This window comes from Betta splendens, chromosome 2 (assembly GCF_900634795.4).
Source record: "Betta splendens chromosome 2, fBetSpl5.4, whole genome shotgun sequence".
Taxonomy (NCBI): Eukaryota; Metazoa; Chordata; class Actinopteri; order Anabantiformes; family Osphronemidae; genus Betta; species Betta splendens.
The window spans coordinates 15,572,253-15,597,377 of record NC_040882.2 but is presented as its reverse complement, the minus strand read 5'-3'; the positions used below and the strand labels follow the sequence as shown (position 1 = coordinate 15,597,377).

General features: G+C 44.4%; 4 protein-coding genes across 5 annotated transcripts; all 4 read right to left on the bottom strand.

Annotated features, from left to right (window-relative positions):
* Positions 1-1,085: 1,085 nt before the first annotated feature.
* Positions 1,086-4,965, bottom strand: snapc2 (small nuclear RNA activating complex, polypeptide 2). The gene is made up of 6 exons (XM_029140473.3): positions 4,559-4,965; positions 4,115-4,288; positions 3,587-3,725; positions 2,235-3,056; positions 1,963-2,051; positions 1,086-1,510 (listed from the first exon to the last, which is right to left on the bottom strand). Exons 1-6 carry the CDS (start codon positions 4,766-4,768, stop codon positions 1,226-1,228), a joined length of 1,719 nt encoding a protein of 572 aa, XP_028996306.1. The 5' UTR covers positions 4,769-4,965; the 3' UTR covers positions 1,086-1,225.
* A 2,644-nt stretch (positions 4,966-7,609) lies between these two features.
* On the bottom strand, positions 7,610-13,225 carry vgf (VGF nerve growth factor inducible). Of its 2 annotated transcripts, none has more exons than XM_029140344.3 (2): positions 12,958-13,225; positions 7,610-11,086 (listed from the first exon to the last, which is right to left on the bottom strand). In XM_029140344.3, the coding sequence occupies exon 2, from the start codon at positions 11,066-11,068 to the stop codon at positions 9,026-9,028; it is 2,043 nt and encodes a 680-aa protein (XP_028996177.1). In that variant the 5' UTR covers positions 11,069-11,086; positions 12,958-13,225; the 3' UTR covers positions 7,610-9,025. The 2 variants fall into 2 exon arrangements, with proteins under 2 accessions (XP_028996177.1, XP_028996188.1); XM_029140355.3 differs by lacking the exon at positions 12,958-13,225 and adding an exon at positions 11,284-12,911.
* A 1,664-nt stretch (positions 13,226-14,889) lies between these two features.
* ap1s1 (adaptor related protein complex 1 subunit sigma 1) lies at positions 14,890-20,569 on the bottom strand. Its single transcript, XM_029141026.3, has 5 exons — positions 20,392-20,569; positions 18,262-18,440; positions 16,720-16,828; positions 16,488-16,625; positions 14,890-16,179 (listed from the first exon to the last, which is right to left on the bottom strand). The coding sequence occupies exons 1-5, from the start codon at positions 20,392-20,394 to the stop codon at positions 16,132-16,134; spliced, it is 477 nt and encodes a 158-aa protein (XP_028996859.1). The 5' UTR covers positions 20,395-20,569; the 3' UTR covers positions 14,890-16,131.
* A 467-nt stretch (positions 20,570-21,036) lies between these two features.
* Positions 21,037-24,627, bottom strand: serpine1 (serpin peptidase inhibitor, clade E (nexin, plasminogen activator inhibitor type 1), member 1). The gene is made up of 9 exons (XM_029140688.3): positions 24,354-24,627; positions 23,579-23,817; positions 22,947-23,171; positions 22,636-22,830; positions 22,347-22,545; positions 22,121-22,221; positions 21,816-21,902; positions 21,515-21,598; positions 21,037-21,431 (listed from the first exon to the last, which is right to left on the bottom strand). The coding sequence occupies exons 2-9, from the start codon at positions 23,814-23,816 to the stop codon at positions 21,385-21,387; spliced, it is 1,176 nt and encodes a 391-aa protein (XP_028996521.1). The 5' UTR covers position 23,817; positions 24,354-24,627; the 3' UTR covers positions 21,037-21,384.
* Positions 24,628-25,125: the final 498 nt, after the last annotated feature.

Sequence of the window (25,125 nt, the reverse complement as noted above, 5' to 3'; positions counted from 1 at the left end):
GGACCCCTGTGAGCATCCTGAGACTCACTGTGACCTGGTTGCTCAGGCCAACGGTAACTGCAATTTCTTTGCATTATTCTGTGTGTTCTCTTTTAAGGGTGAGGGTTGTTTTAACCTGGCCTTTGCAGCAAGCCTCTGAGTCTGAGTTGAGGCAATATGATCTCACAGTAAATAATTAAGTCTACATCATGCCTTTATTTCACTATAACACCAAAACCGGTGACAGTTAACACAGACAGACTATGAGCAGAAAGAAACATTTGCTCTGTGGGAACATTATGTCATTATGAGGCAACGTCTGGTCGTTACAGGAACCGAGGACAGAATAGAGAATTAGCGCTTGTGCAGATGCAGAAGCCGAGGACCTCTGTGTGAATCAGACCAAATGTGTCACCTGGGTTAATTGAGCCCCACAATGAGGTAATGAAAGATGAGCTGCCTTGTTCAGCCTGAAGCCTGTTGTGGTGCTGCGCCACCAGGTGGCTGTTAACAGATTACACTGAAGTGATGCATGCACCAGAGGAGCAACATACAACTCCAATCATCTGTTAGTGCAATACAGTTTCTACATGTAGTGCTGGTATAAATGACCTGTTACTTATATGGCATCAATTCCATTGTGTTTATTGGCTTCTTCTAACTAAAACTGAAGCAACAACCCTGTACGTTACTCACTTAAACTTCCACTTGTCATCCACTTGGTTGCCTCATAGGAAAGCACTCGTGATCCAGATTACTATACTGCCCTCTAGCCGTCAAACTATTACAACAAGCGTTTTTATTGACGCCTCTGACATGAACTCTGGCAGGTCTGTACAAAATGTATCAGCTGTTAAGGAGCAAACCCAACCATTTCTTCTCAACTGATTAAATATTAGCCATCTGACACTAGATATGTTGAAATTAAAACTTGTTTCCTCTTAAGCATCACTGGAGACTACTCCCGGTTCTAGGTAGTACTTTTTTTCCTTAATTCTAGTCAAACACGAGATATCACAACATCTTGAACTGAGCTTTACTGAAATCTTGTATAAAATATGTATGCCCTATTATTCCTATTTTACACAAAGTGCAAGGATCTGTAGTGGCAGTAGAACACATTTAATAAAACAAATCAAAGTGCGTAAGTGTTTGTCTTAAAAGCAGCACAAAGATGAACTTTATTGAAACAAAAATCAATACATTATTAGACTAAGAATAACTAAACAACACATTTGTTTTCAACCTATTTGCGCTTCAAAAGTTTCAGTGGCACCAAGAACGGGTTGAGAAGAGGCCAGGGTTCCATGAGGTCTGCCTCCCCCGGCTGGTTGTCCGCGTTATTGCCCCCTGAGGCTCCTTGGTGCTCTGCTTCATTCGCCTGCAGCGTCTCCCCACCACTGTCTGTGTCTGGTCGGGCGCTGCTCGCACCTGCCTGTGCATCTGTCTGACCAGAGAGACTGTCTCTTAGGTTCTTCAACCTTTCTCTTGAAATCTTAGAGTCTGCAGGGGCAGACAGACACCGGTACACCTAGAAGAAAGAGAACAGGGCTGATGGGAGACACATGGAGCTTACTCCTACTTACTGTACTAATCAGGCTTGTGCACCAGTGAGCAAGGTCATTCAGGGTGAATGTGTGAGCAGCAAATAACAATACACGACCTTCTGCTAGTATATATCACATAAAAGTATAAAAGTGTAGAATGTCAGAAAAGCAGGTATTCCAAATCAGCAACTGTCAACTCTAGAGGCTACGAGAACAAAGCTAGAGCAGTGATATCATAACGGCATTCAGGAGAGGACACTAACACACTGCAAGGAGCAGCAGAATGAGAAAACGGTGCCTCTATTAATCCCACTATATATTATTTTCTATGAGGTAAGTATATCCATGTAACACCACTTTGCAAAAGTAACTTTTGTTTGTATTGCAGTTCTAAAACATCTGACTTTTATACTTTCTCCAGTAGATGCAATCTTACCTGGACAAAATGCTTCTGAAGTTCGTCACAGTCGAGTAGGGGGACTTCCTCTGGGAGAGACATCAACAGGTCCAAAACTATGGCGCTCTCTGAAAGCCAAAGACGACAATGGATTTAGAAAAAAAAGTCTGGCAAAATACGCGTTTTCTCCAAGAACAACTTAAACAAATGTGGAATTGCATATCAGTTATTATAAGTATTATAAAGTATGTGTCCTTTGGCAATCTGCTGGGCACAGCAAGCTAACAACAGGCAGTGAATGTTGAGCCTACCCATGGGTGTCAACTGGCAGTCCATGTTCGGTTTGGAGATGACACTCAAAAAGTGATAGATCTTCTCAAAGTCCACTATAAATTTAACACCAAATGTCCTGGGGATGTCTTCTGAAGCACATTTGCTGGTGCGACCACACTTGTCATGAAGCGGCGTGGCAGGAGTAGAGAGTGGTGGCGCTGAGCTTGTGTCGGAGCAGGTAGAGGTGGTAAAACTGGAAGAGGGAACAGTTGATGTAGCAGTACTGGAAGCTGGGGTGATGGTGGTGGAAGAGGGAACAGTAGGTGTAGCGGTAGTGAAGCCTGGGGCAAAAGTGGTGGAAGACGCAACAGTGGATGTAGCAGTACTGGAAGCTGGGGCGATGGTGGTGGAAGAGGGAACAGTAGATGTAGCAGTAGTGGAGAAGCCTGGGGTGATGTTGGTCACAAGAGAACAGGGGGATGTTTGAGGACCACATGAAGGGAGTTTACTAGTACAGCTGCTACAGAGGGAACCAGGCTGCAGGTGGGTAAAGCTGTCCTTTTCCTGGGTCTCTCCCACTGCTGTACAACTGCAATTGGGCGTCCCAGGACTTGTGACTGGTTTCACAATCTGAGATGCAGAGTATGGCTCAGTTACTACTTCTGCCACATCCAGCTGTTTGGAGGTAGCAGCAGGCAGGCTTAGAGTGATGGTAGAAGGCTGTTGCTGGGGTGGGACTTGTTTGATGTTTTGCTCACTAACAACTTGGGTTGGTGTCTGAAGTGCTATTATTGGGCCCTTGGTTGCATCTTGGGTCTTGACCACCAAAGGAGAACTTGTGCTGGTACCAGGGAGCTTGGCTATGGAGACAAACATTGATTGTTATAATTAATAGAAAGTGTATGACAGTAACAAAAGAAATGCAGCCAAAGCTCAGTGGTTTGTTTCCTGCCAGTTATGCACACGCCCTTGTGAAAACTGAAATAACTGACATCCTCAGGAACAAACCTAAATCTGCTTGGGGAAATCAGAATTCTCCAATGCCCAATCCTGACTGTAACCTGGTCAATTGGATGGTGCTGATATTTGGGTTAAAATGTAAATTCATCCTGGTTCTCATTACGAGCAGAAAACAAAGCTTCTGTCTAACATTATACTGGTAATAAAGTGCAGTAGGACATCATGAACGTTTGCGCAGAGTAGCCACACTTTGAGAAAGATTATAAAGACACTGTTGTACTTCAGAAAAGTCTGACGTTTCCCCCAAACTGACCTATGACATGGCTGTGGTAGTGGATAAAGGCAAAACATTGAGCGGTATCTAAAACAGCCTGATACTGGATATTTATGTACACAGGTCTTTTATACATTCTCAGTAACAGATCTGTACCTTGGACAGGTGAACGAGGTAACGGTCTGAAAGGTACGGTGCGTCCAACGGGCCGGCTTTCATCTGAGGGTGGTCTGTACACCTGTGGAGGATCACAGTGCCTCAGTGTGTCAGGCTCCGTGGACGCCACTGTCAGCATCTGACAAACAAAAAGACACAGCACAGGATGTTTGTTCACATGAAAGAGATACTATTCGCTGGGTCCTTTTTACATCATTGATTAATCTTCTCAGTGACACTGTAGTTTCTGGCTTCTGTAACGTCCTATAAAATGTATAAACTGTATCACTCTGATGTTAAGTAATAGGATAATTCCAACAAAGGCCTCAACAATGTACAATTCTGTTTGTACAAACAGAATTTACTGTGTTTTCACTGTGTTTTCTACACAAAAACATCATGTTATAAGTTTCAGTCTAGAACTATACAAAGTCTCAAAACGTTCAATAAAAAACAACCCAAGGCTGAATTCCATTATGATTCGGTGCTACAGAAATTTACTAAGTTGAACTCAATATATTGCTGTACCTGAGAAAAAGCAGCAAAAATCATTGCTTCGTGTTTTCCAGCAATAGATGAAGCCATTTCTGTCCACAGCTCAATAGGCTTCGCTGCCTTCTTATCCTCCAAATCCTTCTTTTTCAGCTCTATGCTGACAGAAGAAATCACTTTGTCCTTTAGGGATTCCACAAAACTCTGGATCTGAAAGGAGCAGAGGGACAGTCAGCACATGTTTTTGTCTCAGGGTTCCGTTTTAGCCACTTCCATAGATGATCAGGAGGATGCTGCGCATCCTGGCGTCAGTTCTATAGAATCGGTGTTTATTCAGGGGCAGGTAGAAACTACTTAACTCTATACAAACGTACAACTTAAGATTCCGTGTCCTGTTAACAACAGGCAGGTTTTCATTGTGTCTGATTACTTTGGGGACAATGTGATGAATGTGATGAGCTTTAAACGGGGCTGTCGTACCTCTGACGCTGACCTAGTAGGAACCGACTTCTTCAGGGTAGCATAGTTGATCTCTGAATTGCCCCCTTCATTCTTCCACAGCCTTTTCAGTGCATATAGGAGTTTCCTCTGTTCCCCTCGTTTCCATTTGAGGTCCACCTTAGTCGTGGTTACAGGTTCAGGAAACGAGTAGACAGTCCGCTTAGTTCGTTTACGAGGAGGGGGCTTCATGGAGACTGATGCGAACTGCAAGATAACTAACTGGATATAAAACTATTTTATACTTTATGCGCACTGTATGAATTCATAACGCATTTTTAACCCAAAGAAACCCGCCGTTTGAGTTCAGATAACTAAGCAAGGCTTTCGATTGCTTTCATACTTCCTGCTTCCTGTTCCTTCTTTGTTGGTTCTTTTGGCGGTTGACAGAGCAGCAGTTTGCCGCATTACTGCCCCCTTCTGGATTGGAGCGTAAATCTCGTGAATGGAATAAAAAGAGAAAACAACAACAACGTCTAGCTAGTAGGCCAGCAATACATTAGATGTACATTCCATATAAAATTACACTTTTTTTCCCAATAAAATATTTTCATATTTTAATCTGTTCATTTTAAAGTGTTTTCTATAAGAAAAAAATAATAACTGTTAAAGCCCTTATCAATATTAATCTATAAAATAGATTTAGAAAAAAACCCTCATGAGTTTACATAATAAGTAAGTAAGTACGTAAGTAAGAATGTTATGACAAAAGCAGCACCAGGAGTAATCCTCATGCCATGCCCAAACCAAACAAGAGTGTAAGCTCAGAACAAACAAACAAACAAACAAACAATGACCACTAGCTGTATTGCAGTCAAACACCTTCTGTCTTCGTAATTTCTGTGTACATGTCTACTTGTGAACTCCTCCTCTTAGCAACTGCTAATTATATCACCTGGAGACAGAAATCAGATTCTGGTTTAGTAGTGGTGATAAACTGTGAATAGTAAAACAATTCTGTCACTTCAGTCATCTGCTCTGTGTTAGTAAATATGTTCTCAGAATGTGTTTCATGGAGTAATGCAAGTCCAGGAACCCTGTTCTGTGAATGTATGGGTTTGTGTCTCCGTAAATGTAAGCTGAGTGTTTATTTTTGTGGCTGCCTGCAAGTGCGTTGCTCCTGGATTGTGTGTGTATAATTACCTGTTGTGCATTGTTTACTTCTCAACATAAACACATTCGTGGAGGTGTTTTGTCAACTTGTGTGTGTTCTGTTTGTGTGTGCATGCGTGCGTGTGTGTGTGCATGCGTGTGTGTGTGTGTGTGTGTGTGTGTGTGTGTGCGTGCGTGCGTGCGTGCGTGTGTGTGTGTGTGTGTGTGTGTGTGTGTGTGTGCGTGCGTGCGTGTGTGTGTGTGTGTGTGTGTGGTGTGTGTGTGTGTGTGTGTGTGTTTGGGCTCTCTGCAGTGCCTGCATGATGGTGGTGGATGAGTCACCCAGCCTTCACCACGTGACGCTATGAATCACCACACCTCTGTGCTGGCTGAGCTGCAACCATCAACCACTTCACTGCCTCCCTCCTCCCGCCTCTGCCCAGCCTTGTGTTACTGCTTCATCCCTCACCCTGTCATAAGCACCATGTGACATTTCATTCTTTTCACCTTAATTTTTACAGGCAGCCTTTCATCTTGTTCTATTTCAGAACAGCCTTACACTCATTACACCCTCTTCTCGTTCGTACCTTTGTCTCCCCTCCCTTATCTTAACATGATGCATGGATCTTTTCATCTCTGTGTCTCACGCAACCCACACATCAGGTTGAATTCCTGAGCATTACTTAACCGCCTGTCACTTCACTACGTCACCCGGCTGATCCCATCATTAGGATCTGTCTGTACCATTAACTGCCCAAAAATCCTCTGTTTACATGGCTTTAATTAAAGCAGTTGACTTTCATACTGCACAAACAAATAATCAAATTAACGAAAAGATGTGAAAGTATTAGTGTAAATAAATGTTTCTATCACTGCTCTGCTGTCACTTTGTTCAGAGACTCATTATAATCACAAGACCCAAAATTATCTGTGTCCACAATGAAGCGGTTTTGTAATAAAAATACGTGACTTTATTTCTTTTTTATTGGTATCAAAAATAGCCATTGACATGCACATATTTACATCCAGCAAATGCATGTTTATTACAATGGACACAACAAGGTACATCCAGAACGACCATGCACAATATTTGACTCTAACACTGATTGTTTCTGTCAGCTTTAGGATTTTTTTGTACATTTTTTAAATCGATGCTTCACGTCTTTATGTCTGTAAAAGAAGTCATTTTCAGATGCAAAGATATTCAAACGTGCAAACACGACACCTTCTGGTTTCTTGCTTCATATGTAAAGTTTTTTCTCTTTTTTGTTTGTCTGAATCCTCAACTGTCTTCCAAATAATTCAAAGATACAAAAGTTTATATTTAACGGCCATTTCTTTCTTTCACTCAACCCTCTTCATTGTCTAATGGCCTTGAGGAGTGGAGATTCTTTCCGTTCCGGGATTGTCGATGCCACGATTGTGGTCGTACAACAGACAAACCAAAGAGCAACGTCTGCCTACAGTATATTAAAAAATCTAAAATATCAGTAATACAGTCTGTATGTAACCATGTTAACAATGTGTTAATGGAAACCCTGTCGGCTCATGTTCAGATCTGTGTAAGCCCCGTTTTTAAACCTCAGTGGAATCAGGTACTGACTATCATTTAATGACGCCTTGATGTCATCACCTCCCTCACACGCTTAAATAACAGGAGGCAGAAATAAGCTCCTACCTACAGGCGTGTCAACCGGTTTATTGATGAAAGGGCAATTTTTTAATAACAAGGAAACTGATTCTTAAACAGTTACATTAACTGACCAAGATTTAGCTGAAGTCAAGTTTGGCTTTTAGGGAAAAGCTGGAATATCCATAAAACAACAAAAAACAAAAACTTACACCAACTGAGCAAAACTAACATCTGCTAAAATCTGACCAACTGTTCACTAACTTTGCCTCCATGTCGGAATCAAGGACTTGAACTTGAACTTGAAGAGAACGGACGATGCACTACAAACAATAAGAAAAGTCATTTGACGGCAGCTTCGCCTTTTCACACGCTCATGCTTTGTAAAAGAACAAAGTGCCTCCTGCGTTCTCTGAAGGTGTCAGGTGTAAAAGAATGCCATGTGGAGTTTGACCAGGATTTGGCACCATAGCAACAAGGTAATTGAAGTTATGTAAAAGATGAGTCATCCGAGCCATTATAGTGCAGCTTCAACAGCTCTTTGTATCAAATGTTGTGTTATAATCCACTGCATGCAGACTCTTTGAGATAAATAAGTACTTTTGTCTTTGCAGACCATCTTCACTGTGATAATAGAGACATGGAGCTGGTCCCAGTGCCCTCTAGAGATAATTCCAAAATATCTCAGCAGACGGATAAAGAAAATGAATACAAACTAAAATCCTTCAACTATAGAAGGATGAGAGGATGAAGATGATCCAGAGCCTTAGAAACAGTTGTTTGTCAGTTCATGACTCTAAATGACCACTGTTGGTTTTTCCAAACTGTCTTCCTTCTTTTACAAAGGGTTAATGAACATGAAATCAATTTAAATGGGAGAAAAGCAAATTATTCAGAGGCTAAGAAAAGATGAGGAACAACCAGAAAAACCATCAGACACGGCCAATTTCACAAAAGGTTCTGGTGTCGTAAGCCACACATCATCAGTTAAACACAGAAGACCAGGCTGAAAGTTGCAGCTACACGCAGAGACGAGCCACGCGCTGAAGCAGCAGGGATCTGTGTTTAGTGGCTTCTGCAGAAGCTGCAGCGTGTGCGGCGTGGCCACGACAGCCCAACAACTCTCTGCCGTGATCACGGAGGGTTGGACTGATTCCACAGCGCAGGCGACTCCAATCCTGGTGTTTCGTGCTGGATTTGGACGAACCACTGATGCCAGTGTGTTCTGAGGGTTTGATCTGATTCACAGTTCGATCCTACGTTCAGCGTTTAATACAGCAGATCTGAGCCCAAAAAATCTAACACACGTCAGAGACATGAGCGTGAAACCACTGGCTGATGTTAACTTAGCCCTGAACCCAAGTCCACAGAGAAATGAAGCTTTCATTGAATTTATGGTGACGTAGTTAAAGGGTTAATGCCGACAGCTGGTCCCGTTTTCTGCTTTAATGCAACAAACCCATTCGGAACCGTCCCAACAGTCTCACTGATGAAAGGGGATCCTGACTGAGCCCGACGTACAGCAGCAGCAGCAGCAGCAGCAGCAGCCAGGTCTCAGCACATACAGTATAAAACACGTGACTCATGCTGCTTTCTTCTTCTTCCCTTTGTCCAGACAGCAACCGGTGAAAACAGGAGAAAGAAACTAGACGTCGCCAAACTAAAGGTTAGAATCGTGCTCCTCGCTGCTCAGCCGTCACTTCTCGACTCTTCGCCCTCGCTCTCCCTCAGTCCAGCAGCCTGGGCCTGTTCATGAACATCTTCCTCAGCTCCTCGGCCGCGGGCGCCGGCGCCGGGTAGTAGAGGCGCCTCTGCGGGGCGGGGGCGGCCGCCGTGCGGGGGAGGGGCCGGGACCTGGGCACGGGCGCAGGCGGAAACGTCCAGGGCTGCGGCGGGAGCGGGTAGGAGGCGTAGTAGCGCCGGGGCTGGAGCTCCAGGGGGCGCTTCCGGAGCCAGGGCCGCGCCCAGTCCACGTAGCGGCGCGGGGCCGCGCCCCTCAGCAGGGCGTCCAGGTTCAGGGCGGGTTTGCGGACGTAGTAGCGGAACTTGGGCCTGGAGGGGGGGGGCGCGTAGACGGGGTAGGCGTCCGGGTAGCGCTGGTAGTAGGACGGGTACGAGCGGTGGCTGCTCCAAACGGACACGGGCGGTTTGAGCCAGAGGTCCTGATAAACGGGCAGAGGCTTCTGGGGTTTGGGCCGGAGACCCGGCTCGGCCAGCGGGGGCTTGGGGGGTCGGCTCCACAGGTCCAGGGACTTGGTCGGAGCTCTGTCCCGGAACCACGCCTTCAGCCGGTTGACGGCGGTTGCGGGTTGCCTGGAGACGGGCTCGTTTCTTTCGTCGTCGGGGCCTTCGGGCGTCCGGAGGCCGTCGTTGGGGGGGAACAGCGCGGCGGCGGCGGCGGCGGACGAGGCGGCGCCGGCGCCGCCGGGCCGGCGCCAGCGGGCCGCCGCCTCCGGGCTCGCGTTCTTCTTCTTCTTCTTCTCCACGTCGCTGATGATGTCGACCACGTCGTCGGCCGGCAGGTGCAGCTTGCTGGAGATCTCGATCAGCTTGTCGATGGTCTGCGGGTCGATGTCGTCCTCCTCCGTGACCTCCAGCACCTCGTTGGACCTCTTGTCCTCGGCGGCGTTGGCCGGCGCGCCGCCGTACTTCCTGCCGCCGCCCTGTTTGACCATGTAGCGCAGCAGCATGTCGGAGGCGATGTCGGCCAGCTTCTCCTCCTCCATCTTGGCCCTCTGCGCCTCGGCGGCCTGCCGCCTCATCTCCTCCTGCTCCGCTCTGGCCCGGGCCTCCTCCTCCTCGGGGCTCAGCACCTCCTCCTCCTCCTCCTCCTCCTCCTCCTCCTCCCTCTGCTCCGGCTCAGCGCCCCCCGCCTCCGCCTCCGCCTTCGCTGCTGGAGGCGGGGATTGCGCTGCATATGTGTCGTAATCACTTCCCACCACATCATCCATGAAATTGCCTCCCCTGAAGGTCGGGAAGTTCATGGCCTTCTGCGTCTCCTCCTGCCACTTCAGCTTCTTCTTGGACATGGCCAGGGTGCTGCCGCCGTGGCTGCTGTAGCCTCTGCTCTCCCTCTGCTTCTCCCGGCCGTCGCCGTCCCTCTTCGCGGCCGCGTTCACGCGCGGGAACTCCTTCATCATCGCCTCGAGGCTCTTCAGCTCCCCGGAGCTGAGCTGCTCCTCCTTCTCGTTGCTGCCTTGCTCAGGTGCGCTCGGCCCCTTCTGTTGCTCAGCACCGTCCGGGCTGTTGCCTGGACCGGAGAGCTGATGCTCAGCCTGGACCTGCGCTGTGTGGCTGGTGGTGCGACTCGTGACTTTCTCTGTCATGGCCTCTTCTTCTTCCTGAGCTTTCCTCCTCTCCTCCTCCTCTTCCTTTTCCTTATCGTTGCCCCGCGTGGCCAACAACCTCCTTATCTCCTGATCTCCATCTAAGTCTTCCTCCGTGTCCTCCTCTTTAACCTCTCCCTCCTCAGACTTCCTCTCCTCCTCCACCCTATCGCCCTCTTCCCCTCTCCTCTCCACATGTGAGTGATTCAGTGCCTCCAGTAAAACGGCTGCTAGAGTTTTGGGGTCCACATCCTCGAAGAGCTCGTCTCCTGCGTCGTCTTTCGGCGCCGGCCGCCGCTCCTCGTCCGTTCTTGCCCTTCGTCCCGCCTCCTCCTCCTCCAGAGCGGAGCCGACGGGGTGGGAGTCGGACGGGTGGAGGAAGGAAGCCCCCGTCAGCAGGAGAAGGAGCGCCAGCGCGTTAGAGGCGCGACAGTGTCCAGTCATTGTCAGTCAGAGAAAATCCTGGAGGAAGAGGAAAACCACAAAACACTGGTTTAGTGCAAGTGCAGCTGTGATTTACACAATGAGAGAGAGGAAGCAGCGCGTCTAACAGTCCTGACGCAGATGTAGTCAGTCCTGTGCAAACTAAGACAAAGGGCGAGACACATTTACACAATTACTACGACAAACTACCCAGAAGGAAAGAAATGAGGACTCACGAAGGCGAGAAGAAGAAAGACGAGCTGAGAGTGAAGTGTGAGCGGACGTGATGAACAGTCGTTCACGCGCGTCGGACCCTCCAGACCTGCGACAGCTGCTTCCTCTGAGCACAGATGAGCCTCGGCATTTTGCTTTGGGGTTGATTCATTTGTGATAACCTTCAATTAAACCGCTCAGCTCCGTCTAGTCGAACGCCATTACGGAACGGATCATTTTCTCAGATGTTAGAGGTTCAGAGAGTTGAACTGCTACAGGTTTTGCACGAATGTGAGACAGATGCAGGCAACACGTGTTGTGACGTCAATTCAACAGATAAATCCTTGAACCCCTGCAGTTTGCTCACTGACTCTTCACTATGTTTGAGGTCCGAATGATATTTGACTCATGGCGCTTTGTCTCCGTGTCTCGTGTGTAACATCGCCCTCATAACCTTCTCCCGTGGTCGTGGCCCACGGCGGAGCTGCGTGGCGCCACCGCTTTGCTGCGGTTAATCACCGGCTGCCGCAAAGTGTCGCCGGTGACTCAGTCCGTCAAAACATCGCAACGACGTCCCTTTGTCAGGACGACACACACGTGCCACCTTAACATAATTTAGCCTGATTAATTGCGTTTAATGCAATCTACGTCATTTTCGGTGCAGACGCAGAAGACACGCCCACTTCATCAGGATCACCTCAAAACCAATTTATTGTTCGTGGAGAGAAAAGCGGCTCGTCGTCTCAGCCAGTGAGACCAGTAGGCTGGTGCTGTGGGATCAGTGGGATCAGGTCTGTTGTGTGGGCAGTGTAGGCGGCCGTGTTGCAGGGGCTGTTGTGATACGTCAAAATGCAAACACGCAGCGAATGATTACGACGCACGTGACTGTATGGAACAATCAAACCTGCACAATGCGTGGGGCAAACAGCGCAGACGACGACGAGTCGTGCACGGCTGGAGGATTGACCTGAGCGGGTCACGGTCTGCGGGAGCGCAGTGTTGCGCCTTCGCGCGTCAGGAACAAAGCGCAGAGGCATCAGCAGTCGACGCGCGAGCCCGCGGCACCTGCAGACCCCATAACCCCCGCAAACGCCGCTGCCAGCGCTCTGCGGGCATCCAGACGCGTCAACGCACTGTCACCGTCCCCGGCCTATCAGCGCCACCACACCTTAATGAGCCAAAGCCAGCACTCAGTTCCACTTCAGCCTCATCACAGGCGAGAAAGAGCAGCAATCAATGAACGGGGGGGGCGGAGGAGACAATATGGCGATATTTGAATTAACTATAAATAAAGACCTATGGACAGATGTTACAGTAGAGCCACTGCTGCCTGTACCACAACACAAGACAAAGACTCATTTAAAAACGTATAAACTGTTGACTGAAAACGCGTTGATTATCATAAATGATAATAAATGATGATTAAAATGAACCTCAAAGGTTATATGTTTAAGTAAAATGCCATTTTTTAATTTCCACATCCATCAAATCTACTTTAACGCAACAAACGGCAGAAATCCCGCTCTTGTGTTGCGCGCTTTGCCATTTGCGCTGATGGGAACCTCTCTCCGCTCAGTGTTAAAAGCTTCAGAGTGGTTGTTTAAACGTGGTCGTGATGTCTAATTAATCATCTCCACTCCGTCGTTAACCCTGTCACTTTTGCAGCGTGAGGCGAAGCCACATAAGTTGTCGCTTACTTGCAGCTGAGTTGAGGCAGAGGGGGATTCCAGCTTCTCCCCCTCGTCACGTCACGGATCTGCCAGAAATCCCGCTGTCGCTGCCGAGCGCCTTCTGTTGCTGTGCGTAAATTACCACTGTGGTCCAGTATTAAGTTGTCGTCAATGTCATTGTTGACGTTTGTTGGTGATTTCTCTTCTCCCCTTTGCGCTCCCGGGATTTCGCTCCTTGGCTCGTCTGTTTTCAGAACCACGGACAGCGGCTCCGGCTCTTATACCCACGCCCTCCTGACCCACGTGATTTATGCGTCAAGCGGACTCCATTGACGTCACAAGACTGGGTTTCATTCATAAGATACCCCGACCCACCTCGCCCCCCCCCTCTTTCATGGAACCAATTAGCCGCAGTCCTTTGGCTGCTGAATGAATTTGCAGTTTGCTGCTGTATTTCACGGGCAGACGCAGGTTTTCTGGGGCCCACAGGAACAAATGAGGTGGGAGCTACCTCAAAGACCACTAGACATGCTCCTTTGTGCTCAGAATACCAATCTATTATTTTTATATTGTTTTTTGAATTTGTCTTATATTAAATTCAATTGTAAAATATTCAATGGACATGAGAGCATCCCACTCTCCTCTATACAGACTTATTATATGGGAACATACACATGAGCTTAATCTGTATCTTTCTTCATACAAGAATGAAATACAACAATAAAGCCTGAGAATGTTCCATTGCTGTTAAAAGTAAAAGTAACAGGATCATTATTTAAATATCTTTTACAGTATAAAGGTCAAGTAAGTCAGTTAAGAAGAAAAAAATGGTTTTGTTTATATTTTTACTTTTATTTCATATTTTAGGAGACAAAATCAAAATCAAAGACATAATATTTTAGGGAGGTCCAGTAAACTACCCTCTTCCATCTGAGGAATATACATAAATATAAATATTTGAAGCATCACTTCAAAGCTGCAGCCACAGTTCTGACTGAAATTAGCAATGAAACTTAATCTTCTACACAAACTCCCCGAAACCCTCCTTTACATCTAAAATGGAACTGCATCAAGGTCTGGCATTTATATAAAAACATATACAATACCTTGCATCGCCAATTAGCTACGAGCTCTAAAATTGCTCACTTCCAGAATCTGGTCTTTTTATTAGCCTCGTGTTAGCGATGGCTCTAACTACGCAGACTTCTACCAGGGTAAGCCTTTACCTGGGTTAGGCGTGTGTGTGGTCTTTCTATCGCTGTGTTTTTTTGTGTTACTTGAAGTTCTTAAGGCAGGTGTCCACCCACCCTGAGCCTGGTTCTACCAAAGAGAGGTTTGCTTGTTAGACTGGGATAACACATGCACCAAACAGTTTGAATGTACCGTGAGATGACGTTAACAGGATTGAATAGACAACAAAACAGAGCAGAACATGTTTGGATGACATATATTAAGTAAATTCAGGGATTGGAAAAAGCAACAGATATTTATTGTTACTGTGGTAAGTTCTCCAAGATGGATTATAATATAAAACAATTAAGATCTATATGACTACTTGTGATTTTAATCTTGGGTTTTTACTCTAGAATGCATTGATGATAAATCAAAATGAAAATTGGGTTTAGCCAATATGATGATTTGTTTTAGAAACAAAAGACACCACTGGTGTAGTGACTAACAAACACATTATGGAATATGTAAGAAAGAGACACAAGGACAAAAACTAAAGTCAGAGACAGTAGGTGAAATCGATCTAGCGTATGTTTCCTACACACTGAGGCTAAGACTATTGTAAACAACCATCCAAACACAACTGCATATAGGCTTCATCCACATATGTGCATTGTTACCTCTGCCTGTAAAATGATTTGTACAGAGACCTTAATGAAGCTAGAAGAATAAAAAGGCCAACATGTGTAGGTCTCGTACACGCTTCAAGCACGGTGCATGTACATGGGCTTGAGTTCTACAACAGACTGTCTTTAGTCTTTATTGATAGCATAATTCAACATGACAGCAGCAAAATGAATTCAGTGTGTACACGACTGTGTTTGTTCCATCGCCGAATAGAGACGCATTTAAGCAGCAGGGCTGTGACGGAAGAAACCCCCAAAACTCGCATCTGAAGGAGGCATATAAGAAATAAATGTGTGGCAATGAGCTGCATAAGTGATGCAAGGATTTTAAATGATAGAAACTAGGTTTGCTTATAGATGTGGGTGAAATACTACAACATGTGCTTATATTCATGATATTTAACTTATCTCCATGTAAAACCTTAATTTTAATCTACAATAAATATCTGAAGAAAAATGGCCTTAACTTATGAAATACGGACTGTAGCAGGAAGTATTGTGTTTGCTGTGATAATATATATGGTTCCGTACCAACCCATGTAATAAGTCAAAGCCAACAATGCAGTTACTGGGTGTTTATCCAAAGCCTGAGTGTTTCTGCCACAGAGCACCAGTGGTGCACACGCGCACACACAGACGCACACACACACACTTGCAAGCACACAGACACACACACAGGCCACACTGCTGCTTCAGTATTAGAAAAACTCTGTCACTCATTGCAGCGCCATCACATTATTCTGCTGAAAATTGAAAATGGTCCCTGTTAAGATTTGCATAAACAAACAAAAAACAACCCTGCTGTGACTAAAAAACAGGGGCGAGTTAATGGTTACCTTTTCACAAGAATAATCAATAATCAAGTATGATGTCCAGTTGTCCAATGTTAGTTTTTCTGCCTTGCCAAACGGTTTTCTCCCAGTTGACTTTAGTACCTGAACAACACTCTTAATGTGTGAATGTTCAACCACTGAAATAAGCAGCCAAAGTGCATATTTCACTGTCACCTTAGTGCTGGGATCCACTTCAGGTGTCCTCAAGTCTAGCAAACAACATATCACCAATTTACAATTTTAAAAAAAAAAGATGTACCCCTCTGCGTCCAGCCCGGTTACCACCCTCCCAACAACTCAGTCAGTCTTACACACACACAGCTAAAGGCCTGTCAACGCTAAGAGCTTTCATTCATAACCGAGTCTCTTCCTCAGTTTAGGTGAGTCCCTAGAGTCACAGACACACAGAACCCATGTAGTTAGTCCAGGTAAATCCAGTCCCAGATTCTGTCCTGCCCCCTCTCATCCAGCCCTCTGCTTTAGTAGCTGTTTTCTCACAACGCCGCTGTGCGCTACGCCAAGCCCATCTCCTCCAACACACTCCTGGGTGACTCATCCTCCTGCAAACACAGACAATGAACCTTAACTTGAAGACTCTTTACACAATAACGCAAATACGTTTTACAGGACTGCTCTCATGTACAAAGGTGCACTTAAATAGTATTAACTACTAGTTATCTACTTAGTAGCTTTTCAGTGACATCATTTCATTTTTATCAAGCAAATACATCAATAAGAATTAAAAATAAATCTTATGACGAGATAAAATGACTGGTTAATGAGATAAACACTTTTATACTGTTGAGACTAATGCTGGCTAGTGAGAATGATTAGTTTAAGGCCAGAACACTTTAAACTCCCTGGTTACCTCCTGCAGTAGGTCAGCTTGTTCAATAGCTTTGAGGACGCTCTTCTTAGACGTGTCCTGAATCTCTCCTCCCATGAGGAACTCGTCTAGAATGAAGTAGGCCTTCTCAAAGTTAAATATAATGTCCAGCTCACACACCTATACAAACATACAAAAGTGATCAGTGCTTTGCTCAACATAAAGGCTCCATTTGCTGTGGAGGTTCAGTTAAATAGATGAGACTGATACTTACACTGCCGAAGTATTTATCCAGCAGCTCTACGAAGCGATGGATGACTTCAAGTGTGATTAGCTCATTGTCTTGCTCTTCAATTGCACAGCAGAAGTACAAGCTAGCGTATCTACATACACACACAGGAACAGAACCGGAAACCATGTTTTGTCAGTGGAAAACACACTTTTCAACAGCTACATTTATAAAAGTAAATTACAGACAAAAATTATAAAAAAGTGACCACGAACAAAGATATGCAATTTTTTTTCTTTCATATCCTTTGGGTCCTGCTCTGTTCTGGAGGAGTCTGCTGTATGCTGGTAAGTCCATCTGACAAATCCTTATATGAATAAGTGCAACTGACCTCTAAGTTTGCCGTCAAAGGATTTGTGTGGGGAAACCATGTAAAAGCGTGTGGAAAGCACGATATGGAGTCTGACGGATTAACACTGCTAATCTTCTTATACTAACACTATTGTAAATAACTAGCCACATGTGACTGCATTGTTTCTATGTAACTGCATATTTGATGCAGGCTATTTGAAGTGCTTGGACTGAGCAGAGATCAAGTCATGGGGTTCTTGAAATCTGCATTGGACTAAATGATATTGTCTTTCACCATAGCTCCTGAGTCACACTATGTGTGGCTGTCTCATACTAAAGTGTATGAAAAATATCTATACAGTATATACCAAAGAGTTGCTTCTGTTTGGGTGCAGGCGAGTGTCCCCTTATCAGATGTTGTTCTGTGTAGGTGTCACCTGGCCCACACGTGGTATTTGACCCATGAAAACTTAGCCAATGATTGAATGTTAAAATACTGTGTGTGTGTGTGTTGGGAAAATAAACATGTGTTTTTCTGTAGACACTGTGCAACTCACAGTCTGGTTACAAAAATAATTGTGCTTACTTAACTGGTGATGAATAACCAACATGAGTAATTGGCTCAATCGCACTTGCAGAAGAGTCAAAGTTAAGGCAGAAAGTAAAGATCGATGAGTAAGAACTGAGATGTTTGCCGTTTAGTGTGCTATAAGGAACTTTAAGGGACTGCCACTGGCTTATTTCTGTTCCGTTTCTGCTGGCATCACCTGTCGTGCCTACGTTTGATTGGGAATAGTGGACCTCTGCCCAATCTATTATCCTACTCTCAACCAATGGACCCATGTACAGTATTGAACTCCAGACTTGAAAACGGGAGAGAACGCTTTTCCCACCTTCTAAACAGGAGTCAGGACTGAAGGACTTGGGGGCAAAACTTGCAAACAGTTTTCCTGTTGACAAAAGGACTGGCTGGAAAGGGAATGTTTCAAATACCGCAGCTAGAGCAAGCCAGAGCAAGTTTCTCTGATGGGCTTGGGAAGAGTGACTGATAGGAGGCAACAGCTTGTGTTTTGTTTAACTTGCTGACATTACAGCACGTCACCTTGATGATAAATTAAGATCAACAATCAGTCCAGCGCAAGACTCAATGTGTTAAAAGCCATCAGGTAAAAAATTGTTTTGCACACTTTTAGATCCCTAATTGGTTTAATCAGAACTTCAGAATTTACTCTTTACCTTTTATAGACAATCTTGAGGTCCCTCCATTCCAGAAAGCTGCACATCTTTGGTTTGCGGGCAAGCACTATCTGCATCAGCTCCCTCACCATCTTCTTTTTGTCACGCTCGGCAGTGGCCGTGTACCACTTCTGTAGCCGCAGCTTCCCCTGCCTGCTGAAAAGCAGCATGAAACGCATCTACAGACAGACAACCCACAGAGAGAAGCAGGAAATGAACAGAGGAATACAGTGAAGGTTGTGTATTCAAGGGTTGCCTCAAGCCAATGTGGTGACTAGAATAGGCTTAGTGTCGATCTAGGCAAACACAAAGAACTGATGTACTTCATTGTCACCTATGACTGATCTATTTACACAAGGTGTTTCACACATTTAAACTTGCTGGAGTCAAGAGTGCTGCTTTCACATGCCTGCTGAAGTTATACCGTTATTCATACTGTGGTTCAAGTTCCACATTTGATGGCCCTTTGTTTTCAGCACATGGCTTGAGGTCCTAACACTGTTACCCAAGTCTGTGGAAATACCTGGGAATCCGATATCTGTTTGCTAGATACAGATGTAGGCAATCATCTTAGTACTTTAATATTTGAATAACCGTCAGTTCGGGTATGTGACACCCTCACTCACTGCCTCCTTCTGTGAATTATTTGCAACGTGGCTATTTGACACAGCAAACTGGTGATTGTGAACCTAAAAGGTGTTCATTTAATTAACAGAAGCGTGCAGGTTGATATGGTTTACTGAATTGGACTCGTGCAGGACCCTATGTTGCACTAAACATTCCCATTCTTTGTATATACAGTAGTATTAACTGAAGACCTACTTGTGTTACAGTATTCAGCACACTGTTTTTAACAGTGTTGCATTTTTATGCGGTTAGTCAGGTGAGAGCAGTAAGAGTAAAAGTAGTAAAACCTAGTGCAGTGAATGAGGGAAACGTGTGGCTTGTTCGCTCAAGTTTAGACAAACCGCTGACATGACTTCATGCGTGAACATGCCTTTAACTGCCCTCCACAGTCTAAGCGTACCTCAAAGTCAACCCTCTTTTGGTTGCAGTATTCCTGGAATATGGCTCTTGCAGTCACCCAAATTGAACCCTAAAAAAATGTCTAGCGAATTTTGACGCAAGCCTTGAAACGGTAGTGAACTGGTGGCCACTGATCAGAAAGCAGACGTAAATAAAGGCTACATTGTTTCGAAAATGCAGGAACCTCTTAAAATATTTGTTATGTCCAACAGTTTGAATTGCTTCTGCTTAATTTGCTTATTGTAAACGGTTTGTAGACATTTATGATAACATAAGTTTGACTGCAATTCTTTATCAAGGCAAGATAACAATGAACATGATGCTTTGATGATTTAACAGAGCCCTGTCCTTAATAATGACACAGGCATGTTATAAAAATAAATATAAATATTATGTTTATTTTACTGGAAATATGTATCTTACCTTCCTCAAAACATCATTTTCCAAAGCTTTTTATATTTTTATGAAATTTGTTTCTTTATCTAAAAATCCAAACCTATCCAAAATCCTAATCCTTTAATTAAAGCCCCAGGTGTAGAATGGATTTATTCTTTATAGCAAAGTGAGACTAAACCACACTTACAATAGAAACACAGACTCACACCAGAAGCATATGGAAAGAGAGTCTTCTGGAGAACCTGACAGCTGTCCATCAATGTGTGCATGTACTGGCCTCATACATCAACTAGGTGTCAAAGTACTCATAAACCACACTAAACCTGAGCAGATGCTGCAGTTACAGCTAGTTCTCATGTACTAAACCGGTCACTGCTGTTTTGTTTTCCAGCTGCAGCCTGACAGAATCTAGACACGGTCACCTTCATTGGCTCCTCGCGTCCTAGTTAGTGAAATTTTAATTTATGACCGCCTGAACCTGCACAACTATAGCGTTAGTGAATGTGCCTTCGGTTCCTTCGCTGACCGACAGCTCAGACAGGACTATTCCTCGTCGTAAGATGTGACACGGCCTGTTAGCTTCCTGCTAAAACGACAGCGCCCAGGTGAAGGCAGCGCAGGTGAACACTTCCTGAATCATACACCTTGCTATAATTAGCTTAGCAAGTACACCCGGTACTTCAGAGCCAGTGGGGCGCAGAAACTTACCATTTTCTACGGATCTGTTTTGGCAATAGGGACGTAAAAATCTATTTATTTATCCGGTCTAAGGCAAATGTCTGGAGCACAGCTAATGTTAACAGTCCATGTCAGTGTAGCTACAAATAAACTGAGCCACCAACCCATTCCCTGCCCAGTTCCGCCTCTGACGAGCATGCGCACACAGGGTCGGTCGTTTTTCTTCTTCTTTGGTGAATTGAGGGAGGACGTGCTGCCACTTCCTGTATGTTTTAGGGCAAACGAAGAACATGCATTTTTTATGACACTAATATTCTCATAATTCAATAAATTACGGTTTCTTTAAAATATCTAACATCCAAAATAGGCTGATCAACTGAAAAATGTTTACTACATAGTGTAATAATAATAATAGTCAGATTAACAATATAGAATGGAAATAATAAATATGAAACATACACAAAAGTACAGGGCATGTAGATATGTTCATAGTGAGATATTTAAATATAGGAATAATAATATTTCTAATTACAGTAACTATATATTTGTCAAACTATCTATATTAAATTGCTATTTAAAATTAGGGAAATTACTTTTTGGGTGGTTGTGAACAAAAGGTGAGTGTGTGTGTGGCTTTACATTGATCTTCAGACTATAGAAAGCACAGACACTACATTTGTAAAAAATATATAATAGTTTAATAAATAAAAATACTGCAAAAATACAAACACAACTTTCCAAATACAAACTCTTGATGAACTCTTGTTTAGTAAAAATGCTAAATTGTCTTCTTGCTGGAACATCTCTTTATATGACTGCTGCTTAAATTATGCTTTTGTATTTCTTTGGTCAATACTAAACATTCAGATAAATAATAGTTAAACATTTAAACATTTGTCAAAGTTGGTCTCAGTCAGTCTTATTTCCAGTGTAAGTCATATCAAAGCTTCAAAAGTTAGCAGTGTCCATGTCTTCTAGTCGAATGTAGTCATCGTGTTGTGGATCTATTTTAGGACAAAACCATCACCGCAGCTGGGGCTGGTTAAATTGACCCATGAGCAGAATAGAACCTGAAAACAGCAAACAGATGTATCACATCATAGACCAGCTCATATGGTAAAATGAGATTTTAAATGAAAACATGAAGCATTACCTGTTTGTTTGTGTTGGATTATGAAGAGGAACGGTCGGTCCAGGATGATCTCCTCCACTGCCATGCGAGAGAACATGACAGCAGCTAAAAGAAAAGAAAAGAAAAGAAAACACGAATCAGTGTCTGCTCTTCTTCACTTACACAGCAATAATCTACATGGTCACTTATGTAATCATATTAACCCTGTTACACACATTCACATTTGTGGTTAAGGGACGCTGCTCATGGTTACTGGAGTGGTGTTAGTGATAAAGCACTTGTTTTATCTCTCTCCAATAACTGAGATAAGCACTGAGCTCACCTGTTGCCACTGCTCCTTTGGTTCCCTGCTCATTCACGTCAATCTTTACTTTCTGCACAAACTTTGACACGAAAAGCTTCTCATCATCTGGAAAGAACACACATAAACATGTAAAGATGTGCACAAGTTTGCACTGAGCATGTTTTCTGAACACAGACTCTTCCTGTAATTTCAAAACATCTTATAAGACTTTGGCATAGAGGACATTTATAAAATGTATATTATCACAATACTGTATGGATAAAAATCACAGATAATATAATTCTGTTGCAGAGCCATCAGTAACAGCCTGAACGTAAACATACGTGAGATGCGTGAGAAGTCGGCAGTAGCCGGGTTGAAGATCTCTCCCAGACCCATGTTAAGCAGGGCAGCCTTCAAATTCACCTCCGACGTCAGAGTAAACCTGCAGCAACACACACGTACTCAACAGTCACCACACACGTCTAACAGTGTGAACTGCACCTTAATGCTTGTTTACAAGAAAAAGATTTAACAATGACACAACCAGTGCGTGAGGGTTCTGCTCACCTGGGCATGACCAGCTCTCTCTTCACTTTCCTGAGTTCAGTCCTCCACTGTTGAATGCTTTGACTGCTCAGATGCCCACTGAGCGCGTTGAGGGGGACGTCAGGCTCAAAGGGTGACACGAGGAACATGCTGAGTGAGTCACCCTCATATGGGACCTCGATGACATCATACTCCACCCCATCAGCAGTCACAAACTCGCCTGTTAAGGAGATGTAAAACTATGTCATGTGTCCGTCACACACAGGCATCCTGCCATTGTTTTCAAGACCGGATATAAGCGTCAACCCACCATAGTTGAAGCGGTTTGTGAGTCTCATCATATGCAGGGGAACAGTGCTGCCGTTGCCACAGTGGAAAATCCTCTCCTGTGTCAGTCTGGGGTCAAAGGGAACCTTCCAGAGGCCGTGGAAGTGGAGAGCATTGAGGAGAACCAAGCGGGTCTCATCAGTCAAAGAGCCAGATTCCAAGATCTCAGGGATGATACCTACAAGAAACAACAGAGACAACAAATTAGTCCTGGACGATTCAGAAGGTGGAAAAAAAGAAGCCCCTGACTCGATGGCATCGGCAGAAACCAATCCCCCAGATGAGATACTGTACCTGCAGTGTGGTCTGAGATCCATGCGTTTATTATTTGGACTGCCTGCTCCGGCTTAGTGAAGTCCAGCTGGTGAAGGTGGGTCTGGAAGACCTTGGCCAGAGCCCGTCTGTACTTCTTCTCCAGGGTCATCTTCCTCTCCACCATCACACCACTGGCTACCTCCACTGCCTCCTCCTTGGACAAGTCTCGCAGCTGGAGACGCTGCTGCTGAGCCATGACTCGCTCTGCAAGACAGCAATGATGAATAATCAATTTTGTGATGATGAATATTATATTCATTATGTAAATGAATCTTCCATTTTGTCTAATTGTCGCTTATTGTTGTTCTGATTTGGGGAACAACAAAGGGAAGCATCAGCTAGATTTCTAACTTAATGCTGGAAAAAAGAAGTTTACTTTATCTTAAGTGCAATTTTTTATAATTTTAACAATCGACTGCAATAAAGGTGTTGATCTGTAGAAGGTGCTATAACACAAGTGCACACATCCTGACCTGTTACATTTCATAGAGATGTGTTCAGTTTTTAATGATTAGCATTAAATACACATTTAGCTGTGTGTTCATATTTTTTGTTCAGTGTTACTCATTATTTTCCATTTCCTGACAGAATGCCCACATGTGGTGTCTCACCTCGCAGTGAGAAGCCCATGGCGGTAGTCAAGGCTTTGAGAGTGTGTCCAGCAGCACCGAGCTGAGCCATGGCCAGGACGGACGTCAGGCCGTGTGGAGAGAAGACCACATTCTTGTCCGCAGCTCCGTGGGTCAACTGGGAAAAGACCCTCAGGCCAAAGTCGGCCTGCTTGTCCTGCAGGGAGCAGAGCCCGACTGTGCTCAGGGTCACGGACAGGAGCATAGTAACGCCAAGCATCCTGAGTCAGACAGACAAAACATGCGTGAGCTGGAACGATTCCCATTCAGATTCACTGCAGAACGTCCCTGCAGGCGGTTCTCACCTGGGTGCTGCAGTCAGTCATCAGGCTGCCTGGAAGCTGAGTCATGGCATCAGCTTCCAGGCAGCCTGTAGTTAATCGTATATTATGTCGTGGACAGAGTTTACTGCGTTACGCAACACAGACTAACTCTGAACAGCTGAGAGCCTCAGTAATATTATTTTTAGTATTTTATTAATTAGAGCAGCTTCCACAAACAAATCAAAACAGTGCTTAGTGAAGCAGTAATAACAACCAGTGAGTGTCTTCACTCACTGTGACAAAGAATAAATAAAACAACAAAAATACAGAACAAGCAGTTACATAGAGCCATTCCCTCTGAACTTCCCATTAGATCATTAGTCTAATTAAGGAAGGACGTTTTGCATTCAAATATTTATTCACTTCACGTCTCCATTGCAGCTGTTTTTGTGTTATATGAGAAACAAGTGTGACCATGTCATTGCTTTTCTTACCTTCTGGTTGGGGTGTGACTGCTACAGTTCAGAGGTTCTGTTGAATCAGCTCTAGTCTCCTTCTCGTCCCCTGAAGTCTGAACGTCTGAATGGAAGCAGAGTCTTTTTATAGTAGAGCCCACCCACTCCTGGAAGTCCCTTCAGGGTGATGTCATCTGACTTGTCTGGATGAGCTTCCTCTGCCTCCTTCTTGAACATTTATCAGTCTGTATCTTTTCCCCAGTGCATGACAAATAAAAGGAAAAAAGTCTTTGATTCATGGATTAAGTTATTTCTGAACAAAACATAATCAATCAAAACATGAGATCATTAGCTACAATGTAACATTGGAAAGTTTGTCAAATCACTTTTCACTCCATTCTGAAAAAAAAAACATTACGGATAACAATGAAAAGGTTTCACTGATGAAACTACTGCGTTTAAGTGTCTGTGCTGAACCTTCAAGTTGGAGTCTCTTGTTAGTTGACTTACACTGACTCAGCAGCCACATTCTATCAGCAGCTAAAATAACATCTAAACACCGTTTAGTTTCTTCTGTGCGTTGTTTTCTTTGTGACTGTGGCAGCCTTCCTGACATTCCTCTGAATCCCCTCAATACCTCTGTGGAAAGTCACTTTTTAAATGGTGATACATGTCAACACCAAATTTGGCTTCCAGCATTCCTCAAGCCACTATTCACCAATCATCAGAGAGCCAGGACACGGAACGGGAATGATCCCACTTTTTCCAGATCTGTCCTTTGGGTCCTTGGCAGAACCACAGAGAAGCGCTG